Source organism: Bombina bombina, chromosome 8 (assembly GCF_027579735.1).
Source record: "Bombina bombina isolate aBomBom1 chromosome 8, aBomBom1.pri, whole genome shotgun sequence".
In the NCBI taxonomy this organism is placed as follows: domain Eukaryota; kingdom Metazoa; phylum Chordata; class Amphibia; order Anura; family Bombinatoridae; genus Bombina; species Bombina bombina.
The window spans coordinates 34728106-34751987 of record NC_069506.1 but is presented as its reverse complement, the minus strand read 5'-3'; the positions used below and the strand labels follow the sequence as shown (position 1 = coordinate 34751987).

General features: G+C 37.0%; 1 protein-coding gene across 3 annotated transcripts in view; it reads right to left on the bottom strand.

Moving 5' to 3' along the window:
• PAX7 (paired box 7) overlaps positions 1 to 23882 on the bottom strand; it is a 162517-nt gene that overhangs the window by 48663 nt on the left and 89972 nt on the right. For all 3 annotated transcript variants that reach the window (XM_053690271.1, XM_053690270.1, XM_053690272.1), the window contains exons 6-7: positions 13502 to 13667; positions 10551 to 10744 (exon numbers count right to left, since the gene is read on the bottom strand). In XM_053690271.1, coding sequence (XP_053546246.1) covers positions 10551 to 10744; positions 13502 to 13667 — 360 coding nt within the window. The remainder of the gene's footprint in view (positions 1 to 10550; positions 10745 to 13501; positions 13668 to 23882) is intronic.

Sequence of the window (23882 nt, the reverse complement as noted above, 5' to 3'; positions counted from 1 at the left end):
ATCCAAATTTCTTTGAAAAAATGTAATCTGCCCCCTACCAGCTGGGCTGGAATGAGGGCCGCACCTTCATGTGGACTTGGGAGCTGGCTTTGGTTTTCTAAAAGGCTTGGATTTATTCCAGACTGGAAATGGTTTCCAAACTGATACCGCTCCTGTGGATGAAGGATCAGGCTTTTGTTCCTTATTGTGACGAAAGGAACGAAAACGATTATTAGACCTAAATTTACCTTTAGATTTTTTATCCTGTGGTAAGAAAGTTCCTTTCCCTCCAGTAACAGTTGAGATAATAGAATCCAACTGAGAACCAAATAATTTATTACCCTGGAAAGAAAGGGAAAGCAAAGTTGACTTGGAAGACATATCAGCATTCCAAGTTTTAAGCCATAAAGCTTTTCTTGCTAAATTAGCTAGAGACATATACCTGACATCAACTCTAATGATATCAAAGATGGCATCACAAATAAAGTTATTAGCATGTTGAAGAAGATTAACAATGCTATGAGAATTATGATCTGTTATTTGTTGCGCTAAAGCTTCTAACCAAAAGGTTGAAGCTGCAGCAACATCCGCTAAAGATATAGCAGGTCTAAGAAGATTACCTGAACATAAGTAAGCTTTTCTTAGAAAGGATTCAATTTTCCTATCTAAAGGATCCTTAAAGGAAGTACTATCTGCCGTAGGAATAGTAGTACGCTTAGCAAGAGTAGAGACAGCCCCATCAACCTTAGGGATTTTGTCCCAAACCTCTAATCTGTCAGATGGCACAGGATATAATTGCTTAAAACATTTAGAAGGAGTAAATGAATTACCCAAATTATTCCATTCCCTGGAGATTACTTCAGAAATAGCATCAGAGACAGGAAAAACTTCTGGAATAACTACAGGAGATTTAAAAACCTTATTTAAACGTTTAGATTTAGTATCAAGAGGACCAGAATCCTCTATTTCTAATGCAATTAAGACTTCTTTAAGTAAAGAACGAATAAATTCCATTTTGAATAAATATGAAGATTTATCAGCATCAACCTCTGAGACAGAATCCTCTGAACCAGAGGAACCATTATCAGAATCAGAATGATGATGTTCATTTAAAAATTCATCTGAAAAATGAGAAGTTTTAAAAGACCTTTTACGTTTACTAGAAGGAGGAATAACAGACATAGCCTTCTTAATGGATTTAGAAACAAAATCTCTTATGTTAACAGGAACACTCTGAGTATTAGATGTTGACGGAACAGCAACAGGTAATGTAACAAGTTTGTCATGACATTCATTACAAACAACAGCTGGAGGAACAGATACCACAAGTTTACAGCAGATACACTTAACTTTGGTAGATCCAGCACCAGGCAGCGATTTTCCAGTAGTATCTTCTGACTCAGTGTCAATCTGGGACATCTTGCAATATGTAATAGAAAAAACAACATATAAAGCAAAATTGATCAAATTCCTTAAATGACAGTTTCAGGAATGGGAAAAAATGCCAGTGAACAAGCTTCTAGCAACCAGAAGCAATAAATAATGAGACTTAAATAATGTGGAGACAATAGTGACGCCCATATTTTTTAGCGCCAAAAAAGACGCCCACATTATTTGGCGCCTAAATGCTTTTAGCGCCAAAAATGACGCCACATCCGGAACGCCGACACTTTTGGCGCAAAAAACGTCAAAAATTACGCAACTTCCGGCGACACGTATGACGCCGGAAACAGAAAAAAAGTTTTTGCGCCAAAAAAGTCCGCGCCAAGAATGATGCAATAAAATGAAGCATTTTCAGTCCCCACGAGCCTAACAGCCCACAGGGAAAAAAGTCAAATTTTAAGGTAAGAAAAAATTGATTTATTCATATGCACTATCCCAAATATGAAACTGACTGTCTGAAATAAGGAACGTTGAACATCCTGAGTCAAGGCAAATAAATGTTTGAATACATATATTTAGAACTTTATATAAAAGTGCCCAACCATAGCTTAGAGTGTCACAGAAAATAAGACTTACTTACCCCAGGACACTCATCTACATGTAGTAGAAAGCCAAACCAGTACTGAAACGAGAATCAGTAGAGGTAATGGTATATATAAGAGTATATCGTCGATCTGAAAAGGGAGGTAAGAGATGAATCTCTACGACCGATAACAGAGAACCTATGAAATAGACCCCGTAGAAGGAGATCATTGAATTCAAATAGGCAATACTCTCCTCACATCCCTCTGACATTCACTGCACGCTGAGAGGAAAACCGGGCTCCAACCTGCTGCGGAGCGCATTTCAACTTAGAATCTAGCACAAACTTACTTCACCACCTCCATAGGAGGCAAAGTTTGTAAAACTGATTTGTGGGTGTGGTGAGGGGTGTATTTATAGGCATTTTGAGGTTTGGGAAACTTTGCCCCTCCTGGTAGGAATGTATATCCCATACGTCACTAGCTCATGGACTCTTGCTAATTACATGAAAGAAATTCATATTTTCATGTCGGGTTAGCGCACTTGAGAATATGGATTCAGGTTTGTGTATATACATATATACTGTGAATTTTTGCACATGCTCTGTAGAAACTGGTGCCTAAGAAAGTCTGCATATAAAATGATTGTGCACATTTTGATAATAATAATGAATTGAAAAGTTATTTAAAATTGTGTGCTCTATCTGAATTTTTACTTTAGTGTTCCTTTAATGCTAATACATGCAAAGTACAAAGAGAATGTAATGTACCATAACTTATTTGCTTTCTGTAAATATATAATTCTGGGTATAGATACCTATACATGCAAATAAATATACATCTAAACAAACAAAAATAAATGATATTATACACACACAGTTTTTGTTTAGCTGTCAATCATGCACAGGATTATGGGAAATGTTTAATTGCAGGCATATCAAGAAATGAGCTAGTCAGAAGACTATAGCAACCCCAAATCAAAGACACAAGACAGTCATTTGTAATATTTAATCAATTTAGGATAAAGTATTCTATATATTGGTTTTCTATGTAAGTCTGCAAAAAAGCCTGTGTAATGTGACCTTTTCCAGGGTTGGCAAATTGGGGGTCCATGGCTCATACGTGTCCCTTTGCACTAGTTTTTGCAGCCTCCAGGAAAAAGTAGAACTGAGAATGTTGGGGCCTTCTTTGGTAGGACTTTGGAGATCTACTTTTATCTGGGTGTGGGGTAAGGTGTGTTGCAGGTAATTTGAAAGTGAAGTGGGGTAGGGTATTTTGAACGAGTCTGTTGGCCTGGGTACTTCTAATAACTAAATAATAAAGAAAGTAAACCACATTTTTATTATAGTTATATATATGTTACTATTTCCCAATGACTGGGGGAGGGGGCATATTCGATCATGTAAATCCTCTAGGCCTGTGTCTAGGGAAGCAGAACTTTTTTTACGGGGCAGAATATTTTGATAGGTAGATCTATGGCAGGATGCCTTCGAACTCTTATATTATTCAAATGCTTATTCCAAAATCAATTACCTCTAGTTGTCAAATGTGTGTGTGTGTGTGTGTGTGTATGTGTGTGTGTGTGTGTGTATGTATGTGTGTGTGTGTGTGTGTGTGTGTGTGTGTAGGTACAAGACCACTCCAAGGCCCCAAGTTATCAAGGTCTGGCGGACCTTATCCGACACTGCGGATCAGGTCCGCCAGACCTCGCTGTATACGGCGAACAATACGCTCGCCGTATTCAGCATTGCACCAGCAGCTCACAAGAGCTGCTAATGCAACATCGCCCCCTGCAGACTCGCAGCCAATAGGTTGCCAGCAGGGGGGTGTCAATCAACCCGATCGTACTCGATCCGGTTGATTTCCGGCGATGTCTGTCCGCCTGCTCAGAGCAGGCGGACAGGTTATGGAGCAGCGGTCTATGTGACCGCTGCTTCATAACTGCTGTTTCTGGTGAGCCTGCAGGCTCGCCAGAAACACGGGGCATCAAGCTCCATACGGGGCTTGATACATATGCCCCAAAGTGTTAGATGAGAAGTAGATGAAGCAAAAAAAAAAAAAAAGCTAAAATTGTTGGGGTGGAAGTATATGACCTTATGAATGCTGAACTCCTTGTCCAGTACCGCTCACACCTAAAGGAAGTGAATCACTGTATTTGACTGCCCTGTAGGGCTATGACGTTGTCAGAACATTACAATGTAACATTACATCCTTTGAATTTTTTCAATGTCACAAGGCTAGAGATTGATAAATTCACCTCTGGTGAAGGGATCAGCATAAGCTGGCACCCAAATATGGGTCACCAGATTATTCGGAGCAGGTAAGGTGAGATTTCAGGTGGCAGTGGCCAATGAGCGCAGCTCCATCTGGGAGCATTTATTTATTTTTATCTCTTTGATGCCATTGTCAAATTCAAGAGCTTACTTAATAGAAGTATCTAATGAAAGGGACAGAACTAAACGTATATTGGTATGTTATACAGGGAGTTCAGAATTATTAGGCAAGTTGTATTTTTAAGAATTAATTTTATTATTGAACAACAACCATGTTCTCAATGAACCCAAAAAACTCATTAATATCAAAGCTGAATAGTTTTGGAAGTAGTTTTTAGTTTGTTTTTAGTTATAGCTATTTTAGGGGGATATCTGTGTGTGCAGGTGACTATTACTGTGCATAATTATTAGGCAACTTAACAAAAAACAAATATATACCCATTTCAATTATTTATTTTTACCAGTGAAACCAATATAACATCTCAACATTCACAAATATACATTTCTGACATTCAAAAACAAAACAAAAACAAATCAGTGACCAATATAGCCACCTTTCTTTGCAAGGACACTCAAAAGCCTGCCATCCATGGATTCTGTCAGTGTTTTGATCTGTTCACCATCAACATTGCGTGCAGCAGCAACCACAGCCTCCCAGACACTGTTCAGAGAGGTGTACTGTTTTCCCTCCTTGTAAATCTCACATTTGATGATGGACCACAGGTTCTCAATGGGGTTCAGATCAGGTGAACAAGGAGGCCATGTCATTAGATTTTCTTCTTTTATACCCTTTCTTGCCAGCCACGCTGTGGAGTACTTGGACGCGTGTGATGGAGCATTGTCCTGCATGAAAATCATGTTTTTCTTGAAGGATGCAGACTTCTTCCTGTACCACTGCTTGAAGAAGGTGTCTTCCAGAAACTGGCAGTAGGACTGGGAGTTGAGCTTGACTCCATCCTCAACCCGAAAAGGCCCCACAAGCTCATCTTTGATGATACCAGCCCAAACCAGTACTCCACCTCCACCTTGCTGGCGTCTGAGTCGGACTGGAGCTCTCTGCCCTTTACCAATCCAGCCACGGGCCCATCCATCTGGCCCATCAAGACTCACTCTCATTTCATCAGTCCATAAAACCTTAGAAAAATCAGTCTTGATATATTTCTTGGCCCAGTCTTGACGTTTCAGCTTGTGTGTCTTGTTCAGTGGTGGTCGTCTTTCAGCCTTTCTTACCTTGGCCATGTCTCTGAGTATTGCACACCTTGTGCTTTTGGGCACTCCAGTGATGTTGCAGCTCTGAAATATGGCCAAACTGGTGGCAAGTGGCATCTTGGCAGCTGCACGCTTGACTTTTCTCAGTTCATGGGCAGTTATTTTGCGCCTTGGTTTTTCCACACGCTTCTTGCGACCCTGTTGACTATTTTGAATGAAACGCTTGATTGTTCGATGATCACGCTTCAGAAGCTTTGCAATTTTAAGAGTGCTGCATCCCTCTGCAAGATATCTCACTATTTTTGACTTTTCTGAGCCTGTCAAGTCCTTCTTTTGACCCATTTTGCCAAAGGAAAGGAAGTTGCCTAATAATTATGCACACCTGATATAGGGTGTTGATGTCATTAGACCACACCCCTTCTCATCACAGAGATGCACATCACCTAATATGCTTAATTGGTAGTAGGCTTTCGAGCTTATACAGCTTGGAGTAAGACAACATGCATAAAGAGGATGATGTGGTCAAAATACTCATTTGCCTAATAATTCTGCACTCCCTGTATATACTATTGGAGAGCTGGTCACTAGGCTGATATTACAATGGAAATATTCATATTACTAAAAAATGATCATCAGCTAAATATTGTGCACAAGCGATATCGGGTTTGCACACAGGTTAAATTGCACTGGTATTAGAAGTTGCAAGTAAACGCGATCACATGAGCGCAATTCAAGTTAACGCTCGTTGAGTCTAGTGTGTCCTGAGAGCTCTGGTAAATTGTTTAGTGAAACAAAAAAGTCTCACAAAACACATCAAAAATACATTACAAAGTACGGTTACATTTATAATAACACCATCTAATAAAAATTATTTAAAAAAAATATTGCACACATAAGTTATAAGGGCTCAAACATATGAGGTCTCAAAAAAGAGCTTTAACATAGAGATACATAAATATAGATGTCTAAATATGTACAGTATATATATATATGTGTGTGTGTACATATCTATTTATGTATTTATATGTGCATATATGTATTTACACACATACATAAACACATAAATACATATGTACACATATATAAACATATATATAAGTGCATTGCAGTAATTTGCAGAATATGTTCTAAGTGTTTATAAATAGTTATTCCTAAATTTATATATCTGTATATATTTATACCTATATATAATCATCTATTTATAAAGGTATAGATATATATTGTACCAAAATACCATCAGATATATGTAGAAATATGTATTTATGAATAAATAGAACATATTCCTGTATGTGAAGAACATTGGAATGTAAAATATTCATCTTTTCCTGACCGGTTAGCGCACATGAGTATATGCGATCTTGTTTGCATGCAAGTTGAGTGTTATTTCCCCCCCCCACTTTTTTTTGCTCCATTGATTACTATGGGGGAATAGGTTATCACGTGCACTATATTGTAAGTTCATCTTTTTTCATACGTTGAGTTAGCGGGAGATCGAAAATTTTTGACATTCACCTTGTAATACGATCGCAACCTGATACATGCAAAAAGTTTGCTTCTAGCGCAATTAGCGCTCTAGCGAGAGAGCTGTGTGTTTAAAGCCCTGTGTGTTTAAAGCCTTTGCAGGGGTTAAACACATAATTACATGCAAGCAACAGAGCAAAAATAAAATGCTCTAAAATGGTAGAGCATTTTCTTTGTTTTTATTGTTTGTTTAATTTTATGTCCCTTTAAGGAATGGAGCACCCAGCTAAAATTATGATCAAAGGACAATTTACTATTGAGTCACGCAGCTAATCTCGCAGCTAAAGAATTAGTCAACCAGCTAGTGTTGCACACATATCCTGTATGTTATCTAAAAATGTTATGAATCATTGAAATCAACAAATCCTTTAAATACTGTTCTAGTCAAAGTCATATGATTCTTCTTCTATTACCATCATGTAAATAAACTGGTCTGAAGTGGTTATATAAAATGTATAAATTTGTGCTTTTGTTCTCTGCACTTCATTGACATTCGCCAATCAGAAGCACACAGAGAGCAAACATTAAATTGCCAAAAAACGCTACCATGGCCTGTAATCTCTGTCCTAGCCGTGCAAGCTTTGTTATCCACACGCAGCAGCCGACGAGAGGCAAGGAGCAGGACTCACTTTCAGAGAAGCAAAATCCTTAATGCTTGCTCCTCTCAGCCTCTGTAATGATAGGATGTCGCCAATCTGCTTTGAGGGATGGAAAGATTAAGAAGAATAAAAAAATTGCAATAAAATATGTGTGAACGAGGGGGTAATTGTGGACAAATGCAGCATTCAAATTCATTTCTCAGCTCTTTTACACACCATTTCAATCGTATTTTCTGCCTGTTAATGAGATCTTGTTGGTCTAGGGTGGGCCGAGCTGCCCAGTATCGCTGGGTAATTGCACATAATTTTCTCTTTACCAATGATTTGCATCAGTTTTTTTTTTCTAATTTTGTTGTATTTAATGTCTCTTGCAGTTCCCCACCCGCACCCAGCAAGTCTCATTTTAAATGCTTATTATAAGCGCATCGCTTTCGAAGAGAAAGCGAATGGGGGAGAGAGAGAATGGCAGGCAGAGCATATGACAGATCTTTGTGGTAGGAATGAGTCAGTTACTACTGAGCAAACACTGGAATCTACATCCCAATACTTACATATTGGCAATAATAAGACAATGTGATGCAGGTCTCTCTGGTAGCTAAAGATTTATATATATATATATATATATATATATATATATATATATATATATATCAAAATATATTGCATTGAGCAATGATACTTTCTGAAGAATGTCTTCCTTTTTCAAGTCTATTTTATATATATATATATATATATATTTACACACACAAACACATGGAGTTCAGAATGTACAACACTCCCCCCCCTGTTTTTTTTTAAATCACCCAAGTTAAGAATTTGTAACCAAACCTGTTTTTATGAAGACAATTGGAGAAAGGGCTTGAAAGAATTATGAAAGAAAATATCATATCAACTATTTCAACCAAATCTTCTAAAGTCTACTGAAATCTACTGTTAACATAAATAATTACATGCCACCACACCTCAATCACCAAATATTCAGACCCATCAATTAAAATTAAACTCAGAACTAGATCAACCATACCATTTTACAAAGTGAAAATACAATTCAGTTAACAAGCTCTTTATTTTGTATGCTTTACCTGTAATTTACCTCTACAAATTGTGCTGTTGTATTTTGTAGTTTGCCTTATGTTCTGCGCCGTTAGATTAGTGCACCTTCTCATTCGCATTTTGCCTTTGATTGGCCACAGCATTGGAGACCAGTTAAATAAATGCAAAATGATTTTAAATGAGTGTATCGCTGGACTGCTCTGCAATTGCAAAACCCTGTAATAGTTTTCCTAAAAAATTATAGTTTTAAATTCTTATAAACATTTATTTTTATGGATGTATTTTCAATGTGGTGCTTAATTACTTATCTCTGATAAACAGTGTCTCCATAAGCACACCGACCCCACTCTGGGATTTTTGAAGTCTATATTTAATGTTGATGTCAGATAAAGTTAAGAAGCTCTGCTTGATCCTGCAAATAGTTTCCTCCTAGCTGGGAGGATAAACACAGACTCCAAGCAGAGCTGGTGTGGGTATCAGGAGAAATGAATTGCTTATCATAAAAGCTTAAAATGGTATGGATTTAATTTAATGTATTATATCTCATAAACTACTTTAGGTATATATTTTTTTAAACAAAGGAAGTTATACTGTACAATCATATTCACTATAAATGGAAAATAATATAAAGATCCCTGTGTTATAATGTAGGTGTGATGAGAAGTGTATAATATCCAGTCCACTTGATATTCTGTATAGAGATGATAATGTAAACTGGGAGATAAAGGTAATCTGTAAGGAGATACTATCCATGAGGGGTACAGGGAGAAGGTAAATGATCTGCATGGGGTGATTCTGTATGAGGGGTGCAGAAAAAGGGAGAATAATCTATATGGAATGATGCTCTATGAGGTGTGCAGGGTGAATGATTTGTACGGAGTGATACCCTATGGGGTGCAGAGAGAGGGTGGATCAGTGTGGGGTGATGGTCTATAAGCTGTAAAAGGGGATGATCTTGAGGGGTGTAGGGAAAGGGTGTATCATCAGTAGGAATTGATGGTTCATAAGGGGGTACAGAGAGAGGGTGTGTGATCTGTAAGTGGTAATGATCTGTGAAGAGGTACCGCATATGGGTATATGATCAGTGAGAGGCAATGATCAATGAAGGTGAAAAGGAGGAGGGTGTATAATCTGTGGGAGGTAATGATCTTTGAGAAAATATGAGGGGAGTGTTTGATCAGTAAGACATGATGATCTATAAGAAGGTTGTGGAGAAGATATATGATCAGTAGGAGGTAAGGATCTATGATTAATATGATGGGGTGTGTGATAAGTAAGAGGTGTAAATCTATAAGGAGGTACAGGGTGTATGATTTGTAAGAGCTGAAGATCTATGAGGAGGTACAAGGTAGTGTATAGTCAGTAAGTGGTGATGATCTATGAGGAGGTACAAGGGGGTGTATAGTCAGTAAGTGGTGATGATCTATCAAGAGGTACAAGGGGGTGTATCTTCATTAAGTGGTGATAATCTATGAGAATCTACAAGGCGGTGTATAGTCAGTAAGAGGTGATGATCTATGAGGATGTACAAGGAGGTGTGTAGTCAGTAAGAGGTGATGATCTATGAGGATGTACAAGGGGGTGTATAGTCAGTAAGAGGTGATGATCTATGAGGATGTACAAGGAGGTGTGTAGTCAGTAAAAGGTGATGATCTATGCGGATGTACAAGGGGGTGTATAGTCAGTAAGAGGTGATGATCTATGATCTATCCTTCCTGAAATGAAAGTTCTAAATCTGTTTGGTCTCAATAAAATCCATAATACAAGGACACAATGAGGCAGGGTCACAATTAGCTGCATCAGTGGACAGTTCAGCTGAAGAGTGCAAACATATAATGAAATCTGACTTAAATAAGATTCTAAACATCTGGTAAGTAGCATTTATTTGTAGTGAATGATCATCCAATCAATTGCACAATACAAATATATCATAACGGTGTCTTCCTGCTTACCTGTGGGGAGAGGCCGTTGCTGACAGGATTCATGTGGTTGGATGGGCCTCCTGGATTAATAAAACTGTCTGAGTAGCTTGAAAAGCTGTGTCTGGCCCCATAGGCACTGCTAGAATCAGCCGTAGCCGATAGACCCCCCTGGTGCATAGAGGAAGGAGGAAGAGGCTGCGGTCTATGAACTGTGCTCCCCCCATCTGCAAAAAGAACACAAGTTAGAGTCGGTACCCAGATGCAATGGGAATAGAGCACCTGGTCTCAAACATTTTCTGTCATGAGTCAGATAGAGTAGACAATTTTAAACAAATTTTCAGTTTACTTCTGATATCAAATTTGCTTCATTCTCTTGGGGGCCCATTTATCAAAGGGCTTGCGGACCTGATCCGACACTGCGGATCAGGTCCGCAAGACCTCGCTAAATGCGGAGAGCAATACGCTCTCCACATTTAACATTGCACCAGCAGCTCACAAGAGCTGCTGGTGCAACGCCGCCCCCTGCTGACTCGCGGCCAATCGGCCGCCAGCAGGGAGCTGTCAATCAACCCGATCGTATTCGATCGGGTTGATTTCCGGTGATTCCTGTCCGCCTGCTCAGAGCAGGCGGACAGGGTTATGAAGCAGCGGTCTTTAGACCGCTGCTTCATAACTTGTGTTTCTGGCGAGTCTGAAGACTCGCCAGAAACACGGCCCTTCAAGCTCCGTACGGAGCTTGATAAATGGGCCTGTTGGTATCCAATTTATAACAACACAACAGAAATGTCTTGTAATTACAAGGTGTTTACTGTCCCTTTAAGTGTACTCTTTAGACTTAAAATATGTAAGATATATTTTTAAAGGGACAGTAAAAACCTTGTAATGATGTTGCTATAAAATAACATGTCAACCAAGTCTTAACATTTATATAACATATTAAAGGGACACTGAACGCAAAATGTTTCTTTCATGATTCAGATAGAGCAGCAATTTTAAGCAAATTTCTAATTTACTCCTATTATCAATGTTTCTTCGTTCTCTTGCTATCTTTATTTGAAAAAGAAGGAATCTAAGCTTTTTTCTTGGTTCAGAACTCTGGACAGCACTTTTTATTGGTGAATAAATTTATCCACCAATCTGCAGGGACAACCCAGGTTGTTCACCAAAAATTGGCCGGCATCTAAACTTACATTCTTGCATTTCAAATAAAGATACCAAGAGAAGAAAGAAAATTTGATAATAGGAGTACATTAGAAAGTTACTTAAAATGTCATGCTCTATCTAAATCACAAAAGAAAAAATTTGGGTTCAGTGTCCCTTGGCTTTAACACCCTTTTTACAGCAATTGTCAAACCCCACCCACCATTTTCCTTATTTGGAGAAGCAAAACTGGGCTTAAAGGGACAGTCTAGTCAAAAATAAACTTTCATGATTCAGATTGGAAAGTTACCAATTTACTTTTATCGTCAAATTTGCTTTGCTCTCTTGGTATTCTTTGTTGAAAGCTAAACCCTGCTAATTTCTAAGCCCCTAAAGGACGTCTCTTATCTCAGTGCATTTTGGCAGTTTTTAAAAGTTATACAGTGCTAGTTCATGTGGACCATATATATATAACATGGTGCTCACTCCAGTGGAGTTATTTATAAGTCAGCACTAAGTGGCTAAAATGCAAGTCTGCCAAAAGAACTGAAATAAGAGGGCAGTCTGCAGAGGCTTAGATACAACGTAATTACAGAGGTAAGAAGTGTATTAATATAACCGTGTTGAAAAACTGAGCAATGAGTAATAAAAGGATTATCTATCTTTTTAGACAATAAAAATTCTAGCGTAGACTGTTCATTTGAGTCTGAGGACATCAAGGCTAGAAACTGTCATAAAGTTAGTATAAAATGCATTGTTTTGCAGTTGTTATCTGATAAATCTAATTAGTGGTTGATATGTAGCAGAGTCAAACTTAGTGCATTTCAAGGTATGAGGATCAGAAATTGCTCAATTTTCACAGCTAAATTACATAAAAGGGGCAAAATAAATATTGAAAGTATATTGCAAAGTTGTTTCATTAAATGAAACTAAACATTTTTTTATCCACAATCTCAAGGTGTTTACTGTTCCTTTAACGGGATACAAAACCCAAACATTTTCTTTAATAATTCAGACAGAGCATATAATTTTATAAAATGTTCCAATTTAATTCTGTTTTCTAATTTGCTTTTTTCTCTTGGTATCCTTTGTTGAAAAGCATACCTAAGTACGATCAGGAGCTGAGAGCTAGTTTCTGATTAATGAATGCACAAATACACCTCTTTTCATTGGCTTACCAATGCGTTTAGCAAGCGCCAAGTAGTGCGCTCCTGCTCCTTCAATAAAATATAACAAGAGAATGAAGCAAAACTGATAATAGAAGTACATTTGAAAGTTGTTTAAAATTACATGATCTATCTGATATATTAAAGAAAAAATTGGGTTTCAAGTCCCTTAAAAAGGAACACTCAATTAAATTTAAACTTTCTTTATTATGATAGAGTATGCCATTTTAAACAACTTTCCAATTTACTTCCATTAACTAAATGTGCACAGTCTTTTTATATTTAAACTTTTTGAGTCACCAGCTCCTACTGAGCATGTGCAAGAATAAGTCTGTATGCATTTGTGAATGGCTTATGGCTGTCACATGCTACGTGTATGCATTTGTTATTGGCTGATGGCTGTCACAGTGGAGGTGGGAGTGGAAAAAGACATAACTTTTAAAATTGTCAGAAAAAAAATCTACTATTCATTTGAAGTTCAGACTAAGTGCTATTGCATTGTCTTGTTATCTGTTATTGCATTGTCTTGTTATTGCATTTGTTGATTATGCAAATCTACTGTGTTGACTGGTCCTTTAAGTTCATTTTAATCATAGCATAAAGTCACATGGGGCAATAGGCATTTGCATTTTCTAAACAGGCATGGAAAATAATGGAACCAATTTCAATGCTAACCTTGGCTTAGACTTGCCCCTGGGTAAGATGTATCAGGCAGTTGATAAGGAGGAAGTGCTGGCATTCCGGTGGGAGGAAATCCACCTGGCAATAAGTGGTTAAAAGCTGCCAGCTGATTAGCCCCTGCTTGTTTCCGCCAACGTGCTCTGCGGTTGCTAAACCAGACCTGCGTTTATAAATAAAAACAATGGGTAATGTAGAAACATTCTCTTATGCGAAGAAAATACTTTCACTTTAAACATTTCTTTATAGAAAATGTGCTCAAAGTACATCAGATTCTTACATACAACAAACTTGGACAAATGGTCTAAGCCATATATGTTGGTGCCTTATATGTCTGTGCCTAGGACAGCAGTATATGGGGGTAGTTCTACGACATGATGCATTTCCATTCCTGTGTTCTCTGTATGATCACATTTTTCTAGTGCAGAGATCCCAACTGTTGTGCATACGGTGGGATTGTTGCAGTTTGTAAACTCTGTTCTGCCCTCCATCATGTAGCTTTTTCTTTAAGACAAATGTCCCAGTTTCCAATGGGAAACTCAGACTCTGCTCAAGACCCGCCCATTCCCACACATGGCATGTCAAACCCAACCCATAACACACCCACTGAATAACTTGTCATGGTTCCACCTACATTATACCTATTGCTCCACCTACAAGGTTGGTAAAAATGTTTGTTACCTGATAATGTGGTTGTTATTTTGTATAGTTTGCAACAATCAGATAATTATAAATAAAGTTTAAAAAAAGAGATAAAAAATATAACAATAATAATTCATAATAGTAGGCAGTAGATAATTGTTTCTGAATAGTTCTTAAGGAGCTTAAACAGACATCAAAGTCATTTTTATTTATGCATAGTGTACATTAGTAATAAAGCACTGCACTGGAAACCAAAAAAACATTTAAAACTGTCCTTTTGTTACCATAATGCACATTGTTGTGTAGTTGGGGGACAAATCCATATAAAAGCCTCAAGTATGTTTACCAAGTATGCTTATTTTATCTTCTTGCGGTGGCCAATGAGAGGAAACATCTAAATGGCCTCCTGCACTGATCAGGCAATCAATATGTTTAATGTAAGTGTGTCTATTGGAAAATCTACAGTTTTCAGGGTTATTCTATAGATAAGGCAGACAATAAATAATGAAAATATATAGCACAGCATACATTGTATGTAGAACTACATTTTGAGTTTAACGTCCCTTTAAAATGTAAATACTCTTAAATTCAAGAATGATAGTTCAACCATTGTTTTCAAAATGTAATTAATATTATAAATTATTAATTGCTTTTATTTAATACTCAATATGAGCTATTCAAAAATAAAGTCAAATGCTTGCATCAAATGTTTCTGAGGATGGTCTATATAATGTTGCCTCATGTAGCCTCATGGACCCTACCATGGGATTTTTGGTTGTAGGTGACGTTATTTGTTAGTCCCTCCACTGTGTCTGTCCTATGTCTGCCACTGACTCATTTAAAGCCAACACGTTGCAATGGGGTGGTCGGTTTAGACCTGGTGGGAACAACATTCAGCTGCCAGGATGTTGGCGTGAGGAATGGGTCAGGAATGTGAGGAACAGCTGCTGTAGGAATACTGGCAAGATCACTTCACAAGCTGCCAGAGCCTTGGAGTAAGCAGCTCATGATGAGAATAAAGAGAGAAGGCATTCAGATTAGTAACCATCACCCACCAATTTCCAGGGCACATTCCAGTTGAGTGGGTGCTTTGGATAGAAATATTTAATAGGATTTCCCTTGAGAGTTTTATTGGTGCAGACCTCTGAGTTAAACTTCTGAACCTTGGTGGTCATTTCCAAAGTTTATGGCCTTTAATGAGCTCATACAAGCCACGTCTGTGAGGCAGAACTTCAAGAATCAACATGTTTCCAACCTTCTAAAAAAAAAAGGGGGCACTCCAAATAAAATAAATTTGCTCCAAACGCTGATTCTACATCTGCACAAGTAAAACAAAGCAGCTCAGCCCAGCTGTGGTCCTCTCTGTGGAGCTGTGTGACGTCATCCATCCTCACCACCCCAAGGCTTTCTGGGTAATGTAGCATGGATGATGTCACAGGCTTATGTGACAAGGAGAATTGCATCTACGGACTGTTGTTTTACATGTGCATATCTAAATAAAGTCTTGTATGTGAATAAATTTTATTGCAATTTTGTTTTTATATAAAGTTATTGCATCAGTGAGCTGCATCGTTCCTTGACGTTTCACTAGAATGAATAGACTGGAGCTGCAGATTAGGGTACTGAAGAACTGTTTGGCCAAGTCAAGTCTTAATATTAATGTAGATATTATATAGATATTTGTATATATTATTATTTTAAAAATAATATGAAGAGTGCAATTTATCTATTTATTCCTGTTGCTGCAATACTTATAAGAACCGTTACAGTATTTTAGGCTGTGTTCAAGCTTAGCACAATGCCTAACCCTAGAGAGGCATTTTCTTTCATCTTTGCAAGCCTCTGTAGCTCATAGTCTTAATGCAACCAATATCTATTAAATGGACATTAAAGTGATGGTAAAATCTCCCCTTTTTGTAAATCAGATCCTTAATGTTAGTGATATTTTAGGTGGAGTATAATTCATCAGATGTAATAAAGATGCGCTTTAACTTACTTTTTAATATAGATATGAAATTCAAATACCCCACACCCCGCCACCCACTTCAAAAGTAAATTTATCTGTGAGTTAATGGTTTGAATTGTTGTCCAATCAGTGCTCTCCCCATATGGCAATATTGATATAATGAATTAAACTCCATCTAAAATATTATTGTCACAAACAGGAACAAGATAAGTGTTACTCATATTATTGCTTTTTTATCGTCCTGTTTACTGTCCATTTAATTCCAAATCTGTGCAGGTTTCAGAGTGAGAATTTAGTAGATATTCTACATTCATGTGTGTGTGTTGTAATTGTATGTGCTGTGTGCTGGGGAATAGAAAGTGAATTCACTGTATTACACCATACACTATTATTATTATTATTGTTTTAGTATATATCCAGCATATCATCATGCACAAATAGATCATATACATAGAGAATTGCTTTGTTTTGTTATGTTCCGGAAAATGCTTTCTTATCACTAAGTTTTGCACTTACCCCTCGTTCTCAGAACCTGTAACCTAATCCTAGTGCTCACCACATGGTGACTTAGTTATTTAACTATAACCGGCCCACAACTGCCCCCCATTATACCAGGGAGCCTCTTGAGACCTGATTTTAAATTCAGATCTGTTCACACTCCTGATCCGCTGGATCTCTGTAAATATATGTGACCTGAGATTTAACCGCCAAGCACATTGCTCTAAATGTTGTTCCCACAAGCACAGCTAACTCATACTGCCCTATTCTACTGAAGGATTTGTCATTACGCCACAATATATAAAGCACCTGACAGCTGCTAAATATAATAAAGCGCAGGCCGTGTTAAAGGGGCATACCAAGTATTTTGGAAAAAAATATCTTCTAGACTGTAGAAATTGAGCAGATATGTTTTGTGTGTGTGTATAATTACAACATAAGGTTTTCTTCCTAATACTGTTTTCTGTGTACAAATGTTCTGCCTTCCGTGTGTTGTGTTTACATATTGTAAACAAATACTGTTGCATTACAAATAAAAATAATATTTTTTACCTATTTTCTCCTATGATAGACTCCTACATTTTGGGTTAATTACAAGGCACGGTAAACCACAAATTATTAAAGGGACACTGAACCCAAATTTTTACTTGTGTGATCTAGATAGAGCATGCGATTTTAAGCAACTTTCTAATTTACTCCTATTATCAATTTTTCTTCATTCTCTTGGTATCTTTATTTGAAAAGCAAGAATGTTAGCTTAGATGCCGGCCCATTTTTGGTGAACAACCTTGGTTGTTGTTGCTGATTGTTGGATAAATTCACCCACCAATAAACAAGTGCTTTCCATGGTACTGAACCAAAAAATAGCTTAGATGAGTTCTATTTCAAATAAAGATAGCAAAAGAACGACGAAAAATTGATAATAGGAGTAAGTTAGAAAGTTGTTTAAAATTGCTGCTCTATCTGAATCATTAGACAAAAATTGGATTCAGTGTCCCTTTAAGTATTATATAAAAATAAGATTATGCAGGTAATTAAGATATAATTACAGAACTGTAATTGTATGTAATTTAGATCAGTGTTTCTCAACTCCACTCCTCAGAACCCTTAACAGGTCAGGTTTTCATTATATCTTAGCAAGAGCACAGGTGAAATAATCATCTGAAGGGTGAGAGCAGATTAGTAACCATGGTTACTGATCCGCTGATTATTTCACCTGTGCTCTATAAGATATAAGATATCCGCCGTAGTTATCAAAGCGTCAAGATTGGCAAATGTTGAAATTTGTGACGTAAAATACGATCCCAGGATCTCACAGATCGATGCAAGTTGAAAACCCTGGTATTCAAGCAGAATCGTGTTCATTCGCCCTCCTGTTCAACACTATTTGAAACTCTCACGAAGTTATCAAAAATTCTACAGTTACGCTTGCGTCTTTTCTGACTCAGCGTACCTAGTTTTCAATCCGCCACCCTTGAGGTTGTGGATGCCATAGAACTCAATGGGAGTCGGAAAACACAAAAAGCTTATGTTCGATGTTGCAAGAGAATGAAGCATATTACATAATAGAAGTAAATTAGAAACTTTATTACAATTGTATACCCTTTCTAAATCAAACAATATTATTGCTCCACATTTGGTGCACTAGTAGATATAGGGATAAAAATGAAAAATACATTACTACTTATGGATTATGTTACAACTTTGTCTCTCATTACAAAGCAAAAGGACAATATTATTTCTACAAACTTGGTGCAAAGTTTTGCCCCAAACTTGTTGCACTAATAGATATAGAGATAAAAATGACATAAATACACAACATAATACAGCTAACTTCCTTTTAATTTGTTGGAAAATTCTATGTGCACCATGTTTAAGCCATGTAATACAAGTCCCACTCTCCACTTCGCGCCATATTTGACTCAACACTTTTTGCACTAATTATGACACAAACTCCTAAATAACCCACACACTAGTGAATTTTTTCCACCACTTTTGATTGGAACATGCATAATCACATGATTTATGACATCAGCCAATCTGATTCAAATACATATTATAAACTATCACTAAGGAATCAATATGTTCGATACTTGTGTCATTGATCACTCATCAGAACTTGTAAGTGCCATTTGTTACATTGTACATTATACTTTGAAAGTATGTATATGTGAAATTAGTATTAAAGATAAACATTGATGCTGACATTAGGACACACAGTGTAATATTTTAGACAAGGATTTTAAAATTTGAATTGATGTTTGATTCAATAGAATCTTAAAGGGACATGAAACTCAATTTTTTTCTTTCATGATTTAGAAAGAGCATACAATTATAAACAACTATCTAATTTGCTTCTATTATCTAGTTTGCTTCATTCTCTTGATATTCTTTGCTGAAAAGCATATCTAGATATGCTTAGTAGCTACTAATTGGTAGCTGCACATAGATGCCTCCTGTGATTGGTTCACTGTGTGCATTGCTATTTCTCCATTAAAGTATATCTAAAGAATGAAGCAAATTAGGTAATAGAAGTAAATTGGAATGTTGTTTAAAATTGTATTCTCTACTTTAATCATGAAAGAAAATGTTTGGGTATAGTGTCCCTTTAAGCTGATAGCTCAAAGGGATAGCCCACCTAACATTAAACTGTCATGATTCAGATACAGCAGAAATTAAAATCACCTCTTTACTGTCATGCTATTTTCAGTGTATTTCTTCTTTCTCTTGAATTTCTTTTTCAGTAAGAAATGTCATCTTATATGCCAGCCCATTTTATAACACTTGTGAAGGGGTGGTTTTTAAAAATATATTGCAATAAGGTTGCAATCAGGTTAGACAGGTGCAGAGAGAAACCTGGCCCAGCTCTTAAAGGAACCGGAAACTCCAAAATATTCTTTCATGATTTGGATAGAACATACAATTTTAAACAACTTTCCAGTTTACTTCTATTATCAAATTTGCTTCATTCTCTTGTTATCCTTTGCTGAAAGAGCAGCATTGCACTACTGGCAGCTAGCTGAACACATCTATTTTGCCAATCACAAGAGACAAATGTGTGCAGGCACCAATTAGCAGCTAGCTCCCACTAGTGTAGGAAATGTGCATATTTTTTCCCAGCAAAGGATACCAAGAGAACAAAGCACATTTGAAAATAGAAGTGAATTTTAAAGTGTTTTGAAATTATATGCTCTTTCTGAATCATGCAACTTAAATTTTTACTTTCCTATCCCTTTAAAATATCCATTGATTGCAAATAAATACATATGATACTCTGATTACATGATATATTTGCAATTATTCCTGCTCAGAATAATAATATATTTACACTATATACATATAGTGGTATAAATAAACACAGAGATATGACAGACAACAACATTGTTTAGAACAAAAAAAGGAACTTAGGGACAAGTAAATATGTTTGCAAAAGATTTCTGACATAACACACACACACATATATATATATATATATATATATATATATATATATATATATATATATATATATATATATATATATATATATACAGGGAGTGCAGAATTATTAGGCAAATGAGTATTTTGACCACATCATCCTCTTTATGCATGTTGTCTTACTCCAAGCTGTATAGGCTCGAAAACCTACTACCAATTAAGCATATTAGGTGATGTGCATCTCTGTAATGAGAAGGGGTGTGGTCTAATGACATCAACACCCTATATCAGGTGTGCATAATTATTAGGCAACTTCCTTTCCTTTGGCAAAATGGGTCAAAAGAAGGACTTGACAGGCTCAGAAAAGTCAAAAATAGTGAGATATCTTGCAGAGGGATGCAGCACTCTTAAAATTGCAAAGCTTCTGAAGCGTGATCATCGAACAATCAAGCGTTTCATTCAAAATAGTCAACAGGGTCGCAAGAAGCGTGTGGAAAAACCAAGGCGCAAAATAACTGCCCATGAACTGAGAAAAGTCAAGCGTGCAGCTTCCAAGATACCACTTGCCACCAGTTTGGCCATATTTCAGAGCTGCAACATCACTGGAGTGCCCAAAAGCACAAGGTGTGCAATACTCAGAGACATGGCCAAGGTAAGAAAGGCTGAAAGACGACCACCACTGAACAAGACACACAAGCTGAAACGTCAAGACTGGGCCAAGAAATATCTCAAGACTGATTTTTCTAAGGTTTTATGGACTGATGAAATGAGAGTGAGTCTTGATGGGCCAGATGGATGGGCCCGTGGCTGGATTGGTAAAGGGCAGAGAGCTCCAGTCCGACTCAGACGCCAGCAAGGTGGAGGTGGAGTACTGGTTTGGGCTGGTATCATCAAAGATGAGCTTGTGGGGCCTTTTCGGGTTGAGGATGGAGTCAAGCTCAACTCCCAGTCCTACTGCCAGTTTCTGGAAGACACCTTCTTCAAGCAGTGGTACAGGAAGAAGTCTGCATCCTTCAAGAAAAACATGATTTTCATGCAGGACAATGCTCCATCACACGCGTCCAAGTACTCCACAGCGTGGCTGGCAAGAAAGGGTATAAAAGATGAAAATCTAATGACATGGCCTCCTTGTTCACCTGATCTGAACCCCATTGAGAACCTGTGGTCCATCATCAAATGTGAGATTTACAAGGAGGGAAAACAGTACACCTCTCTTTACAGTGTCTGGGAGGCTGTGGTTGCTGCTGCACGCAATGTTGATGGTGAACAGATCAAAACACTGACAGAATCCATGGATGGCAAGCTTTTGAGTGTCCTTGCAAAGAAAGGTGGCTATATTGGTCACTGATTTGTTTTTGTTTTGTTTTTGAATGTCAGAAATGTATATTTGTGAATGTTGAGATGTTATATTGGTTTCACTGGTAAAAATAAATAATTGAAATGGGTATATATTTGTTTTTTGTTAAGTTGCCTAATAATTATGCACAGTAATAGTCACCTGCACACACAGATATCCCCCTAAAATAGCTATAACTAAAAACAAACTAAAAACTACTTCCAAAACTATTCAGCTTTGATATTAATGAGTTTTTTGGGTTCATTGAGAACATGGTTGTTGTTCAATAATAAAATTAATCCTCAAAAATACAACTTGCCTAATAATTCTGCACTCCCTGTATATATATATATATATATATATATATATATATATATACAGTATATATATAGTATATATATATATATATATATATATATTCACACACTTACTTCTAGAAATACAAATATACACATTAATTTATGTGAAAGTATCATAACAAATAAATATAAAAATAACTTTCTGTGAGATATTGTTTGTTGAGGTATAAATCAATCTATTTCTTGGACATTAACAGATGAAAAATAAAAGATTAGCTTTAGAGAAATGTGCTTGTTCATGGACAGTAATGAAATGGTATAAATAAAGTTGGGAAAAAACCCGAATAACCGCAACATCGATGACTGTTAGTTAACACCAGTCCGATGCTCTTCGCACCATACTTGACGCACATGTTTTTGATGGCTTTTTTGATAAATGAGATCTTATTTTACGGCAGCGATGTTTGGCGATGTCTGGCGAGTGTATTGACGCTGGCGATAAATAGGCCCCATAGTGTGTAATTTGAAAAAACTTTTTAATTTAATTCTATTACATAATTTTCTTGGCAGAAGAGCATACCTAGGTAGAGTCAGGAGAAGCAATGCACTACTGGGAGCTAGCTGGTGATTGGTGTTTGTACATTGACTCACTTGCTAGCGTCCATTAGTGCTTTGCTGCCAAAAGAACAAAGCACATTTGATAATACAACTAAACTAGAAAATTGTAATATCTAAATCATGGAAGTTTAGTTTTAATTAAAAGGACACTACCCTCCAGAATTTTCTGTCAACCATATGAAAAAGTAGCAGCTAAACATGTTTTTTTTTCTTTTGCTTGATGTCAAATGTTTAAACTGCAACTAATACAGCAGCACCAGTTGTGTGCCGACAGGAACTTTCTATAAAGACTCATTGGCTGATAAGCACTTTCTATAAATGCTCATTGGCCGATAGACACTCTCTACAAATCCTTTTTGGCCCATAGGCACTTTCTACATATACTCCTTGGCTAATAGGCACTTTCTACATATACTCCTTGGCTAATAGGCACTTTCTATAAATACTCATTGGCTGATAGGCACTTTCTACAAATACTGATTGTTTGATAGGCACTTTCTACAAATGCTCATTTATTGATAAGTACTATCTATAAATACTCATTGGCTGATAGGAACTTTCTACAAATGCTCATTGGCTGATAGGCACTTTCTACAAATGCTCATTGGCTGATAGGAACTTTCTACATATCCTCCTTGGCTGATAGGCACTTTCTATAAATACGCATTGGCTGATAGGAACTTTCTACAAATACTCATTGGCTGATAGGAACTTTCTACAAATGCTCATTGGCTGATAGGCACTTGTACAAATACTCATTGGATGATAGGCACTTTGTAGAAATACTCAATAGCTGAAAGGAACTTTCTACATATACTCATTGGTTTATAGGCAATTTCTACAAATACTCATTGGCTGATAGGTACTTTGTACAAATACTCATTGACTGATAGGCACTTTCTACAGATACTCATTGGCTGATAGGCACTTTTTACAAATACTCATTAGCTGATAGGCACTTTCTATAGATACTCATTGGCTGATATGCACTTTCCACATATACTCCTTGGTTTATAGGCGCATTCTGCAAATACTCATTGGTTTATAGGCACTTTCTATAAATACTCATTGGCTGATAGGCACTTTCTACAAATACTCAATGGCTGAAAGGAACTTTCTACATATACTCATTGGCTGATAGGCACTTCCTACAAATACTTATTTGCTGATAGGCACTTTCTACAAATGCTCATTGGCTGATAGGTACTTTCTCCAGATACTCATTGGCTGATAGGCACTTTCTACAAATACTCATTAGCTGATATGCACTTTGTACAAATACTCATTGGCTGAAAGGAACTTTCTACATATACTCCTTGGTTTATAGGCACTTTCTACAAATACTCATTGGCTGATAGGCCCTTTCTACAAATACTCAATGGCTGAAAGCAACTTTCTACATATACTCATTGGCTGATAGGCACTTTCTACAAATGCTCATTGGCTGATAGGCACTTTCTATAGATACTCATTGGCTGATAGGCACTTTCTACAAATACTCATTAGCTTATAGGCACTTTCTATAGATACTCATTGGCTGATAGGCACTTTCTTCATATACTCATTGGATGATAGGCATTTTGTACAAATACTCATTGGCTG